The sequence below is a fragment of the Haliaeetus albicilla genome, chromosome 1, assembly GCF_947461875.1.
Source record: "Haliaeetus albicilla chromosome 1, bHalAlb1.1, whole genome shotgun sequence".
Lineage (NCBI taxonomy): Eukaryota > Metazoa > Chordata > Aves > Accipitriformes > Accipitridae > Haliaeetus > Haliaeetus albicilla.
This window is the reverse complement of record NC_091483.1, coordinates 58812286-58827762: the sequence shown is the minus strand read 5'-3', so window position 1 is coordinate 58827762 and position 15477 is coordinate 58812286. Positions and strand designations below refer to the sequence as shown.

The following is a 15477-nucleotide window of genomic DNA, read 5'->3' as shown; positions in this document are numbered from 1 at the left end:
TCATCTGCTTTCATCACAAATTATCAAGCAGCAACAGCAGTGCCAAATCTTCTAATTTATCTGAAATTTCATATTATTTTCAGAAGGACAGGGGAGAAGGTGAAGGATGAGTGAAGAAACATTTCATAAAGTTTAAAACCTGGATTCAGACAGGTATATGAGAATCTCCACACACCCCACAAAACAAGCTTCCAGCATTCATGAATGGATGAAGAAAGTTTGAACTACTACCTTGAATCCTGAAGGCTCAAAAGTGACTAAATGAATATACCATTTATGAATGCCTGGGTTAGCAATATCCCAGAAGAGCTTTGTTTGTTTTTTAAACTAAGGCACTTGAAGCCACGCATGTACTTCATAAATGAATAGAGGGCACGAGCAATTGCTTAGTTTGCTTTGTCTAATTCATCTCATTATGCTCCTGATGGTAGCTGACAAAAAGCAGAGATGAAAAGCAATTTTCATAATAAAATACCCAAGTGTGCCTTCCCCCCCTCCCCCAAATAAAAGGAATCTTCCTTAGTGCATCTGTTTTCTTGTGGGTGTAGGTACTTTTTATCTTAAATGTGTATCTGTGTTGTTGGAGATATATATGTAAAGTTCATTTAGATTCTTCAGACATCACCAAAAGGAACAGGCAGAAAATAAACTTCTTAATCAATGAAGAAAGACTGATGATACACAACTACAAAGCAAAAGCAATTCAATACATCCTTAGCAAACTGAACTACACCAGCCATCAGCTTGCCTGAAGAAGGACCTTAACTGCTATGAGACTGTCTGCAATTGCAGAGAACAGGCCATAAGAACCCAGATGGACCTTTCCAGTCTGAGCTACTGAAAAATTATTCTTTAAGTACTTGTTCTGGTTTTGGCTGGGATAGAGTTACTAGATAGATACTACTCTTCGTAGTAGCTGGTGTGGGGCTATGTTTTGGATTTGTGCTGAAAACAGTGTTGATGACACACGAGATGTTTTCGTTACTGCTTAGCAGTGCTCACACAGAGCCAAGGCCTTTTCTGCTTCTCACCCCACCCCACCAGCGAGCAGGATGGGGGGGCACAAGAAGCTGGGGGGGGGACGGGACACAGCCAGGACAGCTGACCCCAGCTGACCAAAGGGATATCCCAGACCATATGACATCATGCTCAGCATATAAAGCTGGGAGAAGAAGGAAGGTGGTGGACATTTGGACTGATGGCGTGTGTCTTCCCAAGTAACCATTACACATGATGGAGCCCTGCTTTCCTGGAGATGGCTGAACACCTGCCTGCCCATGGGAAGTGCTGAATTAATTCCTTTTTTTGCTTTGCTTGCATGCATGGTTTTTGCCTTACCTATTAAAACGTCCTTATCTCAGCCCACGAGTTTTCTCACTTCTACCTTTCTGATTCTCTCCCCCATCCCACTGCAGTGGGGGAGTGAGCGAGCAGCTGTGTGGTGCTTAGTTTCTGGCTGCGGTTACACCATGACAGTAATCTACAGTTCCTGTTTCCGCATCTTCTTGACAAATACAGCATCATCCCAAACACTGCCACATGTCAGTAACAGGTATCCCAGAACACAGGCAAGCTCACTTTCACAGGTTCTTTTCTGAAGTGGAAAAATTCACATACTTCACTGATGTTAAACATAACATCAACAGAATACTAGGTCAAATAGTGAAGCCAGCTACCTTGCCTGACCTTGCAGACCTCAAACTCTTTCATATTCTTCTAAGGTTTGTAGTAGGCTCCTTACTTTTCCACCTGCTATTTTGTTCTTCTACAAGAAGAACCCTAGCCCTGATAAAGAAATAACATTTACACCATCCTGCTGCTCCCAAAGGTATTATGTTGATTTTGCTGAGCACTATCCAGGCTTTCCAGGTCTACACCTGTAAGTTATGAACTAAGCCAACTCATGCTGAAGTTAATAAAAAACTTCCCATCAATTATAAGGGGAATTTGGTCATACTCAGGAGACACACAAGCATACATCCAGCCAGCTTTGAAATTAATCAAGGTGGGGAGGGGAACTTCAAGCAGTAAAATATTGAAATTTTAGACACAATTGAGTTCTATGTTTAATGCATCATTCAAATTATAAATTGAAATTATTGTTATGGCATTAAGATGAATAGCATTGATGTGAAGCAGACCATCATCATAGAAGATATAAAGCACACAGATTTTTCAATGTCATTAAGCACAAGTTTCTTCTTGAAAAAATACAGATGTTCATGTAACAGTTTCTAAATACAAACCCAAGTCAGTTAAAAAAAAAACCTAAATGTTTAAGACACTTTAATTATTGTTGAAAAAAATCTTTTAGTTTGCTCAAATTAGTGTTTAAGTTTTTGCTAATCAATCTGCAAGTATCAAAGAGACTTTAGTAGGCCATCTACCTCCATTGCCAGAGGGCAAATTGTGCTGAATACCACTGACAAACAAAGGCCCTTTTCCCTGGTGGAGCCAATGTTAGGAAAGAAGCCAACATACCATCCTCAGAATTAAAAGCCTGAAGTGAAAATGCTTTCTAAATACATGTAATGGATAAGACAGTATATGCTATGATTTACATAAAATGTACTGCATATAAATATTTGAATTGCAATCAGCTAGTGTCAAACATGGAAAAGCATCCTGAGGCACATGCAACATTTAAATAATTGAAGTGGTAAGTTGATAGCAAGAGCATCCTCAATTTATATTTTAGGGGCACATTCCAAATTATTCTACTAGTGCAGTTCAGTCAAGTTTGTGACTTCTTAGAGAGAGACACAAAACAAAATTTGGACCTTATTTTACTATAGCATATACCAAATTCCAGAAGACTGTCAGTGGTCTACAAATACATAGGCATGTCCCAAGCTCTCTTGATATCAGAGTATAATACTGATGCAAACATGAAAAATGTGTTCATGTAGATGGATATAAATATTTACACAGTAAAGGCATATATAGAAACATCCTACCTCTCTCTAACCCACTGGTACTGCAGGGGCATAAACCATATGGACAGGAAAAAGAACTAGAGACAGGTCATTTTCTGACTGTACTTTTGCTTTTTAATTTGCTATATTAGAAAGTTGTGGATGTCCCACATTTCATTAAGTAGTGTAACACAGAGATAATTGAATTAAATCCTCTCCACTGCACAGTAAATTTTCACCTCTGAATTACTTTTTCAGAAATTATTTGCCCGGTATAGTAACAATTTTTACGAAGTCAAATTTTTGCCTACAATAGAAAACAATAAGCATAGTAAATGCATGTCTTACAAAAGGTTGACCTTTTCAAGCAAGCCACCACATGACAGAAAAGTCTGTTACTGCTTATACAAACATACTACAGTCAAGGTAAAAAAGAGCTGTATCGAACATCTCAGCCAGCATGGTGCTTCTAAGTATTCTTTGCACAATTTTTCTTAAAACACTGCTCTCCAGTGGTCTATGCTCTCTGTGGCTTTTCTCCTCAAAGGTTTTTTTATACGCCTACCTTATTAGTAACTGAGCAGCTTCAATATACGTTAGACTAGCAAAGTGAAATCACTAGTGGACTAATTTGGTTTTCTCTCATCAGCTACAGAAAACTTAGATTAGACAAGGTCTGAAGAAGAGAATGAAAGAATACAGTAAAGTTTCGGGTTTGGTTTTTGGTTTTTGTTTTGTTTTGTTTTGTTTTTTAAGAAAAGTGTTATAGAATTGATATTATTTGACAGCCTTCATAAGGCTGTCAAAGCCTAATTCTCTTGTGAAAATTTATTCCATAGGTGACTCCCTCTCTACACAGTCCCTGCCGTTGACATGTCATCTGAGAGATGTGTAACTAAGAGTCTAACTTCAGTGCTGCTGAAGATGAAGTGGGTGAAAGAAAGGCAGGCACCTTGAATCGACTCCGACTGGTTTGGGACAGAAGATGTTATTTTCTGTTAGCATAGCCTCTGCTGAGAGGAAGCAACAGATGTGTATGCACCCAAGTGCATGACCAGGGAAAGTAAATAAGGTAAGTTTAAACCACCTTTGATTATCAGTTAACACCAAAGCTGCTAACTAGCTGTTGAAAACGAGGAGGGCTGTGGAGAGCCTGGGCGCGAGATGTTTTCTGTTCACAGCTATGGTGCCAGAGAGCAGCTGCTTTTTGCATCACTTGCATCACTGTTTTGCCACAGAGTTAAAGCAGCAGTTAAATATAGGAATCCAGCCTGGACTTTGCATCTGCTTGATTAACATACAGTGAAAAGAACATAAGAAAGCATCAGATTTCCACCCCAAACTGGCAGTCAGGAGCTCTCCTGAGCCACAGACACTTGCACAGGCAGCTCAGGCTGTTCTTGAGGGACCCGTGCGATAGCCACTGATGTTCACCAATTACCCTAGTTGTATCCTAAAGTGTTTGAGTTTAATAGCTGGAATGGTAGGGAATGTGTGGAGATGTTCTAGCACAAATTTGTAGAACGACTTTAAGCCAAGGACTCAGTGAATACGCCATCTTTTTTATTAATTGAGACAACTTGACTACACGGCAGTGGTTATATGTAGTCCAGGTTTAGACATATCGTTTGTCTTAACTGAAAGCTTTGCAGTTGAACAATTCCAAGTGCTATTTAAAAAGCCTGCCTCCCAGAAGAAACACTAGATACAATCCCCAAATTATATGCAATATTTCCCATTATTTCCTGAAAACAAATATAGAATAGTAAACACATTCTACAATAAAATACTTGAACAGGGTTCTGTTTAAGGTAACTAAGTGTTCGTTGCCATGCTCAAGCCACTAGCAGAGCAAGTGACACATTTTAAATGCTTGTCTGGTTGTTTTTCCTAATAGGAAAGGAAGCCTCCTGCCATTTTCCTCATTTCTTTAAGCAAATGCCTCAGCACTACCCTGAGCTGTCCGTCATGGGCTTCTCTGTTCCTGTCCCCCTCTCTCACAGAAATTCTCACAATTCTCCTCTTCCGTGTTTGTCCGTGTTTGTCCCAATTCCCTTGCTCCATGAGGGAGCTCTGTACTTGTGCTAATCTACTGCTACTATGCTTCTCAGCTGCTGTTTCTGCATTTAAGCTTTTCAAAGGTTACTAAATATCTATAGCTCCATGGCCAAAATTCTCCCTAAGCATATCCTTTTTTCTCAGCTGCTATCAAAGGGTGAATCTATCATTCATAAGCACCTGAGCCGCTCACAAGCCACATCCTTAACACAGAAAAATCCCTCACTGTCACATGTAATCATTTTTCATCTCATTAGTGGCATTAGGCAGAAAGGATAGAGGGATGTTGCCGTAACACAGTTGAAGCCACTACCGATACAAAACCATTTACTGGTGCAAAACTATGGGTGCTTATTTTAAGTTAATACGGGCCTATTTCAATGCATCTTCAGTCTACCATGTCTTTAATGTTAAATCCCCAAATTAAAACAAACCAGTTTTATTAATCGAAGAAAAAATGCACACATATAGCTTTTTGCACTTAACCATATTTTCTTGAAAACATATTAATTCTGTAAGCTTGACTGGATTTCCCCTTTCACAGCTGTATTGTTTCATTACCCCCTCCTAGAACATGCTGCACTTGCAAACAGTAATGTCAGGCCTTATGGAAATAAATGGGAAGTTTTGTATAAATAATCACCTAAACTATTTCTTACTGAGAAGGGAAAATGCTACCAAAACATACAGAAAATGATATTCAGATGCAGTTGGCTTAAAGAAAAGGAGAAAGCAAAAGATTGCTCTAAAAAGCCAGCTAAGAATATGGGTCAGAAAAGCCAGTAAAATCCTTTTCCTCCAGTGTAATCCCTCACCTATGCTCTATTTACGCGATTCCTCACAGTATGTTTTGTCCTTATTCCAAGGTTACAGGGACCGAGGGGAATAGGCAATATTGATTAATGGTATCCTGGAGTTTGAAGAGTTCAGCTGGAATTACATATTCTTTGAAGGGTGTTATCTTTTCAGAAGAGCAGGTGCAAACACCATCTCAGTTTTAATTTATTTTATTTTCTGCTTTTCTTGACCATGTCTCTTTAATGCAGAAGAGAAAGTTTATTATTCATTATCTTGTACAGCTTGATAAGCTTCTCTCACAGAATCGGAGAAAGACTCAATCTCAGAGCACATTCAATCATCGCCTCAAAGGGAAGGCAATCTACAAAGACCTTAAACACCTCCCTGAATGATGCAGCTGTAAGCCACACTGCATCACTGAAGCCTGATGTTGTGTTGCTTGTACACAAAATACTTTCTGAAAAGAAGAATGATAAATTACAGATACAACAGGATATCCCAACCACACTAAACTTGCATTTATTGTCCATACTTCTCTTAGCTTTTAATTGTCTAATTAAGGCCAGGTATCCCTCCTAAAATCTCATGTCCATATGATAGACATGGTCAAGCAAGGTAATATCTGTAAGTACACAGTCTCAGCTAGGAAATACAGATCATAACCTCACGAGACAGGCACTCAACCTGCAGCATGTTGAAACAGCAAGATAGGATACTATTTTTAATTCCCCATATTCTGAGCAATCTGAGCCATCTCTCTACACCATTTCCTCCACATTTTCCACAGATTTGTCCCATTTTCTCACTCGCATCACCCCAAAAGTTTTCTCAGCTCTTGCCCCAACACCTCCTGAGAAAGCAGAGCTCAGGTAATTTCTGTTTTGTTGTTAGGACTTTCTTCTCTTCCAGCCTTACAGGATTATGTCCATCTGACTTGTGGCGTCTATCCACTTAGCTGTCTGCTCTCCCTTTTTGAGGCAGCTTGAGCCTCATCTTTGGTGCGTGCATTGTCTTACTTTCTTCAATCTAGTTGTCCTCTCCGCCTTTCTCCCCTTTTTTATTCTGAGCCTCATTTTATTCCCTGATGTCTAGGCAGAAGAAACACAGCAGCAGTTCAAAGAAACAGGGCAATGGACATCCACGCAGATGAAAAGATCCCCACCACCTGACAAAATGGGGATTATTAGGGCAAAGGAGGGAGTGCAATGCTTTCACAATGTCTAGTCAGAAAGCCTACAATCAGAAAACTCTAATACCAGAGAATCTGTCTCTCCATCACTTAGGAACCAAGAGCAACTGCACTACCTCCTCAGCCTGCCAAGGGAACACACAAACTATGCAAAGAAAACAAACCTGCACTATGTGGTGACAAAGCTAGTGGATGAACAAAGACACATGCTATGTGTTTTGTCCAACATGCCAGGTGCCCACATCGTCCAGTAACCAGTTCCATATTCTGTCCCATCAAAATTGACTCCTGAATCCACCCACAGCCCTCCTGGCCAGCAACTCACTGAATTTTTCAGCTGGAATATACTGCTGTTGTATGGAGACACCAGGAGAGAAGAAACTGATCTTTCAGGCAATTAAAGTCCCATAGATGTTTTAAAAGTTGAGTCGGGCTTTGGATTGGTGGAAAAGCAATGAAGATAAAGGGAGATTCAGGGAAATGTGCTAACGGAAACTCTTTTATAAAATTGATGAGCCATTACCTTTTTGCTCTTCCTTGTCAGTGAGCTGCTCAGAAAGCAAAGGGCACGCACCAGCAGTTGAGAAGGGGAGACAAAACCCAATGTGAGGAATGATTAATGTACAGTCCTGCAGCTTGCAAGGGAAAAGAACAATCCTTTTATAGCTTCACTAGGCTAATATTTTCCAACATGCTTTTAAAAGCCCTGAAAAAAAACATGTCATGGGTGGCTTGTTAAGAAGCAAACACAGCACTGACAATTATTCACTGATACACCTGTGATACCACAAATCCTCCATGTGACAATGACTTTACTGATGTTGAAATCAAACTATTTAAGCAAGCGCGAGGACTTTTTCTTATTTACAAATAATACTAAATGAATTGTCATGGCTCTGTTTTCCGTACAGCAGGAAAGGAAGACTGTACAGAGGACAGTGGCTTTTAAAAGTCACATGCTATCACCTAAGAAACTAAGTCTGCCAAAAGGCTGGACAGATACAGTACATTTATTTTCCTTTAATGCCCATATACATGGATCAAACGTAGGAGCTCAGAGTCTACACATATACATACTCATATATACACGCATAACCACCAATTTGTGGGAACCTGCTTTTGTTCACGATTTTACAAAGGCACTCCAGCCTTTCTTAAGGTCGAACACATTTTACTAATTAATTGAAAACAAGGGATGCTACCTTTCAAAACACAAAATCACCACACAGCCTAAGTCTACAAAATCATAAAGCCTTAGCTTATCACAGAACTGTTAAAAAAAAGAAACTCTAGAGGTTAGGATAATAGTGTAACGTATGGAGAGAGTGATTACAGCCTCCCAGAAGACGTTTTTGCCTGAGGTTGAGTTAGCAGACACGTCCTCAGATGAAACCTTCATCAGCAGATCTCTATTTCATCAATCTATGGCATAGCTTAGAAAATCATCTGGTCAGGTGTCGTTAGAAAACATCTTCATCTTCCAAAGCAAAATCTACCCAAACAAATTACTACAAGCAAAACAGAGTTTAAAAGGAGGGCCTGCAGATCATTATGGGGTTCAAATAGCTCAAAATAAAGGAAAACATGTATTTCTACAATACTTGAAAATTGAAACACTGCCTTTCACAACAAATCCAACATATTTTATTATATGGGCTCTTGGACCAGAAGATGTAGCTAATTAACAAAATTCATGTGCAACAACTTCTGGAAGAGCTGCATCCCAGAAACTGGGATTTCATCAACTTCCTGGACAATTAATCCATCAAAGCAGCAATACAATCCCCTCACTTTTCTCTGATGATGGCAAACTCATGATCAGGGAAAGTTGCTTTTGCAGTCAGTGAATGGCTCTGGTGTTTCTCACCTCGGGACCAACAGGTAATTTTGCCAGGATGAGCCCAAGGACTGCATGCTAATGTATACACGAAAACAGATGCAGTGCAATTTCCAGCTCAACAATACGGTTTTCTCAGCTTGGGTTCTGCTGTCACCAAATGCTTTTTTCTTGTGTGTTAGTGCTTCTTCAGAAAATGCTACATCATTTATGCTACCCTTCAAAGCATGTTTCCTACACTGAACCTCTCTATGCCCAAAATACATTGTACATCTGATTACTGAGTCATAAGTTTGTTCTTTCTGCTTGTCTTTTGGATCTTCTGCTATTTAACATCACATGCAGTCTGAGTTCACTTACAAATAATGGCTACACTGCTTTTCCTACAACCTTATTTTTTTTAATGGGTCAATAAAATGTTAAAGAAATTAGATTTCAAAAAAAGTGGGCTCCAGTCCTGAAAGTCATACCACACACAAGATTTCTGTAGAAGCATCTATCAAAATTCTTATGAAGGGCTAAGAACAGGAAAGGCACATTTCTTTTAAATGCCCCCTTTCAACATTGATGTTTCTATGACCAGTTCTATCTTTAGGAGAAGCAGGTACTCGGCCTGGAGAAATGTGACTCATCATTTTATTTTATAAAGAACATAATGGAATGATTTTATTTTCCAAAGAAATGTAAATATTTGAAAGAAGAGCTGTAAATGCTTCCAAAAAATTAACAAAAGCAAAGCTGGCTTCCTTTACTCTGTAAAGCTGCATCACATTTATGTGCCCCTTAAGAGGCTCTATTTTACTTCCTGACCAAAGCAAGCTACTACAAAATCTGACTTGAAGGGAAATGTGCAATGCACTCATTTTCTGAGGCAAACAAAGCACTGTAATAGTTTATTCATAAGAAGTTAAAACCTTTTTACTTCCCATAATTTCAAACTGGATTTGCCCCTTCTAGATCTCTCACAAATCTGCACCAACAGAAATGAAAAACAGTGAAAAAGACCCCAACCATCAGTCATTTATAGAAGTAAAAAATTTAGAAAGATGGAATTGGGTCACTTTTCCTTTTGGAAATTTAGCCAGAGATAATCGGAAACTTTGGCGGGGGATTAAAGAAGTTTCAGAAACTCTTTTACTGGGAAAGATTTTTTAGGTCCAAAATTACATTTCCCATCAAAAGTCAGAGACAAAAAAAACCCGCAAATCAAAACAAACCCTACTATTGCAAATATCTCAATAATCAAACATGGACACAAAAAGCAGCAGCTTGTTAGTGTTATTGAATCCTTACTACCCATGCGTCAGGATGGGTACCGTCCAAAGATCCTGGAATTACACAATGTGAATGGCAATGTTTTTGATATATCAAAATGCTCAATGGGACAGGGAGACAGCTCGCTGTCCCACTCTAAATAAGTCACCTTCACAATCCTGTTCCCACAGCAATATTACATGACAAAGAAGGATGCTACCAAAAGAAGACCAGTCAGGAACGAAAGCTAAGGAAAGACTGGCTCCAGGGCAGGAAGGCCTTTAAGCACTTACTCCTGCTTGCTCCCTGCAGCAAGGAAGAACCTCAGCTCACAGTCAGGTTTCAGGGATAAACCTCAGTTTTTTGCAACACCCTTAGGAATTTTCTTGCATCAAGATCTTTAAGTAATAGTAATGGCTTAAAACTACTACTCTTCCCTCAATCCAACTTTTTTCTCCATCAAATCAAATATCTCAGGAAAGCAGAAACACATGCATACAGTCAGAGTGTAAGTAGCGCATTTAACTTGGACCAGCAGGAAGAGATGCTTTCACATAGCCAGGAGACGCATATTACAGGACATATTTGAAAATACGGTTTTATATAAAAGAAGTATTACATATATATATATATATGAAACAAACTAGTGTTGCATGTGCAGTTTTATGCACCTGGCTGAATTACTCTGAAAAGTTTGCTCAGTACAGGTTTAGCAAAACATCATGTAAGTGATAAACTATGAAAAGCAGAGATTTTTAAAAGTAACACCAGGAATAAAAAAAAAAAAGCATTTACCCATCCTCTCATAGCCCCTGGGACATAGTTACTCAATCAAATGAATAGGTTTGATACCTAACTTGCTGCGGGTGTGTGTGTACTCTGTATCAGCAGACAGAAATAGCACCAAGTTGAAAGGGATAAGGAGAGCGAAAACTCACCGGCCGTTGTCACGACCCACGCCCCAGACTCTGATGCTCACAATGGGCTGCGAATGAAGAACTGTGCGGTCCATGGGGTCAATCAGGTTCAGCATGTCATTTTCCAGTATAAGGTACATGTCTTTGCCCTGCAACTCCAGACAAAGTACAGTTACACAGTATGTCCCCCCCCTCGAACTGACTGGGATCAAGGTGTTATCTCTGTGCTGTTCAGACTTGCATCCTCCTAATTCACTCAAAGTTTCAGTTTGTTCCAAGAACAACTGAAAACAAGTTAGATCTTTTTCACACCAAAAGTAAATTAAGATAGTACCTAGCTACTACTATATTTTTAAATGATCTCAATCACAAAAAGCTTTGATGTCTTTTAAATGCAACTGTTTCACTCATTCAACCCCAAGATACCAAGTTATTCAACAAATTACGTGTTTATCCTTTCTCAAGTAAATTCTTCCAAATACATTAGAAGTCAAGAACTGTCTTAATAGTAAAGGCTCACATCAAAACCTGTACTCTTAAGGCAGAGTTTCTTCCTTAAAACAACGTGCTTTATTTCCATAAACTTTAACCAACGGGTCATGGGAACAGACAGCAATTTGTACATGTAAAGGATTTATACGATACTCTTCGAAGAAAGATTAATTAAAGGGGAAAACCTAGCATTAAGACATGAATGTGAATTCTGCTGGTGGCTGCAGAATCCTGGAGCCAGGATTTCTGCCTAATTCTTCTGGCATGTAAGAACAAAGAGAATGCTTTTTCCCTGTAGAGGAAACAAATTTAGAGGCAATTTTCCTTTTGATGCTAATTCACAAATGCTAATCTTCCTCCTATGGTTAGCATTTGCAAAAGGTCTGCTGACTCTTCTATCATATATACTAGCTCTCTTCTCGGAGAGTGTACACCTACTCTGCAGACTGCAGGACCCCACAGAAATGATCGTGGGCCTATTGCCGAGAGGTAAGACAAGCTCCTGCTGATAGGAAGAAGAAGGTGGGAGCTATCAGCTAAATATAGAGTAATTTGTTTCCTCTCTATTGTGCCAGAATCTATAAATGAACAGAAAGAATGGAAAGGGTCTGACTTCCTACTGACAAATGTTTCAAAAATGACCCTTTTCTTCACCTCAGTGACACAGAATCCCTCTTCTCACTTGGTTACAGTGGCTCAGGTCTTAATGAAGTCTAATTTTGTGTCTAAGACACACGTTCACGTCACCCTGGGAGGGCCTGCTTTCAGGGTTTCCAGGCTAGGCAGCAAGGGGCAGGTACTGCCAGACCACCTCTTCCCCACCCCCAAATCTCCTAACAGGGATTCAAAGGGGAGCTGTGGCACAGAGCTGGCAGCACAAGCACCAAGAGGGGTGTGGGAGAGGAAGGGGACACACGCTGGTATGTGCGATGCCAACACAGGAACCTTTTGTCTGATGGAAAAAGTACAGCTGTGGCTGAGATGCAAGGCTGGATATATAGGCCGCTCCTAGAGAAGCGCAAGCAGATGTAGCTGCGATAACCATGCATGCAAATGGGGCAAATCAGCAGCATTTTGCTGCTTGCAGCATACAGAAAAAGAAACATGGGAAATAAAACACAAAAGCCAGGATTATACCAGGCAGCCCAGGATGATGAAGGAAACCAAACAGAAAACAGAGTCGTCACAAAGAAAAAGGGTGAGAAATTTGCTTGGAGGTCAGAAGCAGTAAACAGATTGTGTGAAGAATGTTACAAAGTGTCACAAAGATTGCTTTTTGGACCCATTTTCTACTTATATATTTGTTCCAGAAGGAAATTATTACAAGAAGGTAAAATCTGTTCATCATGCAAAATACACTGGGATTAGGGTAATAAAACTGAATCCAAATTAGCTGGAAAAGAGGAGAATGGGCAGATAAGCAACATAAGTCACGGAAAATTATCCTTGCAATGCTCAAGGGATAGCTTGGCCGCAGCCAGAAGCAATATATTTTGCTAAGTTTTGTTGCCTTATTACACAAAAGCTATTTTAGAGATGAAAACACTGCATAGGGCAAGACAAAATTATTTAGACAGACTGGGAGCTTGAACATCAGCCTCAATGTCTCAGACTGCTGAAGAGTGGCAGAGACCTGATGGTCCAAGATGAAGAAAGCTCTCATGGGAAGAGCCACGTGGGGAAAGCGAATGAAAAAAGATTCAATCCCAGCAGTCTTTCAGGGAAGTGTTATATACTGTGGTATATAGGACAATGGCAACAATGTATCTTTTACATCTAAGTGACTTTGTAATGTACAGGAACACAGTGCATGGCAAAGTAGCCACACAAACAGATGAGTTGTGTTTTTCTTAGGTTTTACAGAAACACAGAAGTTAGAAATTTACAGGGAATTTCTTTTGGAGGGGAATGGAGGGCATGAAATCCCACATTAAAGCCAGTGACAAAGCTTCTGCAGGGTCAGGATTTTACCCAGAGCGTGTGGGTTTTTTTTAACCCACAGTGTGTTTTTGTTTGGTTTTTTAAAATCATTAAAACTTGGGGACGGTCCTATTCCCAATTACACTTTCATTACATTCTAGCTAAAATAAATCTTCAGGCAATCTTAAAACTCCTATCTGCAGCCATCAGTTCTACCTTCATAACAGATTTCTGCTGTATGTGCTCCATCTGATATGTCAGTGATGAGCAGACTTTTTTCAGATTCCTCTCTAAAATGTGCCTCTTCCAATCACTCTTGAAGCATTACATTGCCAGCAGAAAAATGTGGTTGTAATGATTTCTTTTAAAATCAAGAAGACAATTTACTTCAGGGGCCACCTATTCAAGCACAGTATCTCTATTGTTTTGTCAGGCTGATTTTTCTTGATTTTTTTTATGAATGGCATTCTTAATTAAAACTTCCATTCAAGAGGACCAAAACTTTTCATCAGTTTGTCTTGAAAACCTGCAAGGGTTTCCAACAAAGAACAATGGGATTGACAGAGAGAAATATGGAAAAATGTGAACATTAACTCTTAAACCAAAATAAAGCACATGATTTCAAAGTAAATGATATATTTCAAGTTGATCAAAGTTCTGTCATCTGAAAATGTATGGAATTACATGCATATAAAGGAGTGGTTTTTTTCCCTCCCAGGGTCAGCAGTAAGTCCAAAGTCCATGACTGACATGTCTCTAATTGTTTGCCTAGCTATATTAACTAAATAAAACTGCTCCCAGAAGTAAGGAGAAGGGAGATCAATGTTATCTTGTTAATTTATACGTACAATATAAACTTCTTACATAAAATACCCTTCTGAAATTACTTTAAATAGACAGGGCACTCTAACTGTGTCCCTTGAAACAACACTTTCATTTTTAAACAGGCACTTTCTCGCAGTTGCTCCTCTGAAGTGTCTCTGCATTGTTGTGATCATAGCCAGGACACTGGACACAAGTCTTAGACTGTAACAATAACTTGGGAGACTGAAGGATATTATTCCTAAAATTTTTACTGAAACAGATAAGTCTTTCTTTTAGTTCCTCTTCTGTTCGATAGTGCTGTTTCTCTTAGATCACACAATATCAGCAAAGGTAACAACATTCACTCTTACATCAGTTTTGCCTTCATATCTTGTGTAGTATATCCACATTAGTGCAACCCTCCTGAAAAACAGGTCAGGAAAGAGGTAGAGACTAAGATTTGGCTGAAGTTTAAGTTGCTCCATGATCAATCAAATAATGAAGATGTTCTTCTATAGGTTTGTCTCCTATGTGCTCTGTACGTCCCACCACTATAACCCCAGCTTTTCCTTTCTTCATGTTTCACTTACTGATCCCTCCACACCTTCCACTCCTTCATCTGTCCCCAGCACACCTCTTTTCCACACCACAATACCTCTAGCTTCCTTCATGTTTCTCCCTGCGCTCCCTCAGCATTATCCGGTCTTTGCTGCCAATTCAGAAAGAAGCACAGAGCTTGCATGGTTCAATTGATGGTGTACTGACCCATCACCAAACCAAGAAAGCAGAGAGCTGAGCTCTCTGTTTTTCCCTTAGTGTGTGGGAATTTGGCATCCTTCAAAATTGGATAACACTGGTAAACAGATTCAAGGCTTATTGGAGAGGAACCAACAGACAGACCAATGACATAAAACTAATTTCCTTCTGAAAGACTGATAAAATAATAATCTTAAAATAAGCCACCTGTCCATCAGACTCAATCTCCTCATACATTTTAGAAGCACAAGTCACACCAGTCTGAGTTTCCTTGAAGCCCTTTTGTCACTAGGAAACGTGTGAAAATGCTGTTTCAAAGCACCACTTTCAAATCTCTGGTCAGGAGAAGGACTTGCACTGATTTCAACAGTTTGTCCCAACACTGTTGTACAGGTGTGTACTAGTACAGGTGTAAATACGAAGATGAGGTCTTTGTGGCAACTGCTGTCCAGAAAAGTTTGGAACAAAACCATTGACACTTTCCTTGAATCCTTTTGTGGTTTTTGGCAGTGCCAGCTGGGATAGGGAAATCCCAAA

General features: G+C 39.6%; 1 protein-coding gene across 1 annotated transcript in view; it reads right to left on the bottom strand.

Annotated features, from left to right (window-relative positions):
- The window catches only part of APBB2 (amyloid beta precursor protein binding family B member 2), a 198340-nt gene that overhangs the window by 34133 nt on the left and 148730 nt on the right, over positions 1-15477 (bottom strand). Inside the window, exon 11 of the mRNA XM_069791231.1 lies at positions 10990-11117. Within this exon, the coding sequence (XP_069647332.1) occupies positions 10990-11117 (128 nt within the window). The remainder of the gene's footprint in view (positions 1-10989; positions 11118-15477) is intronic.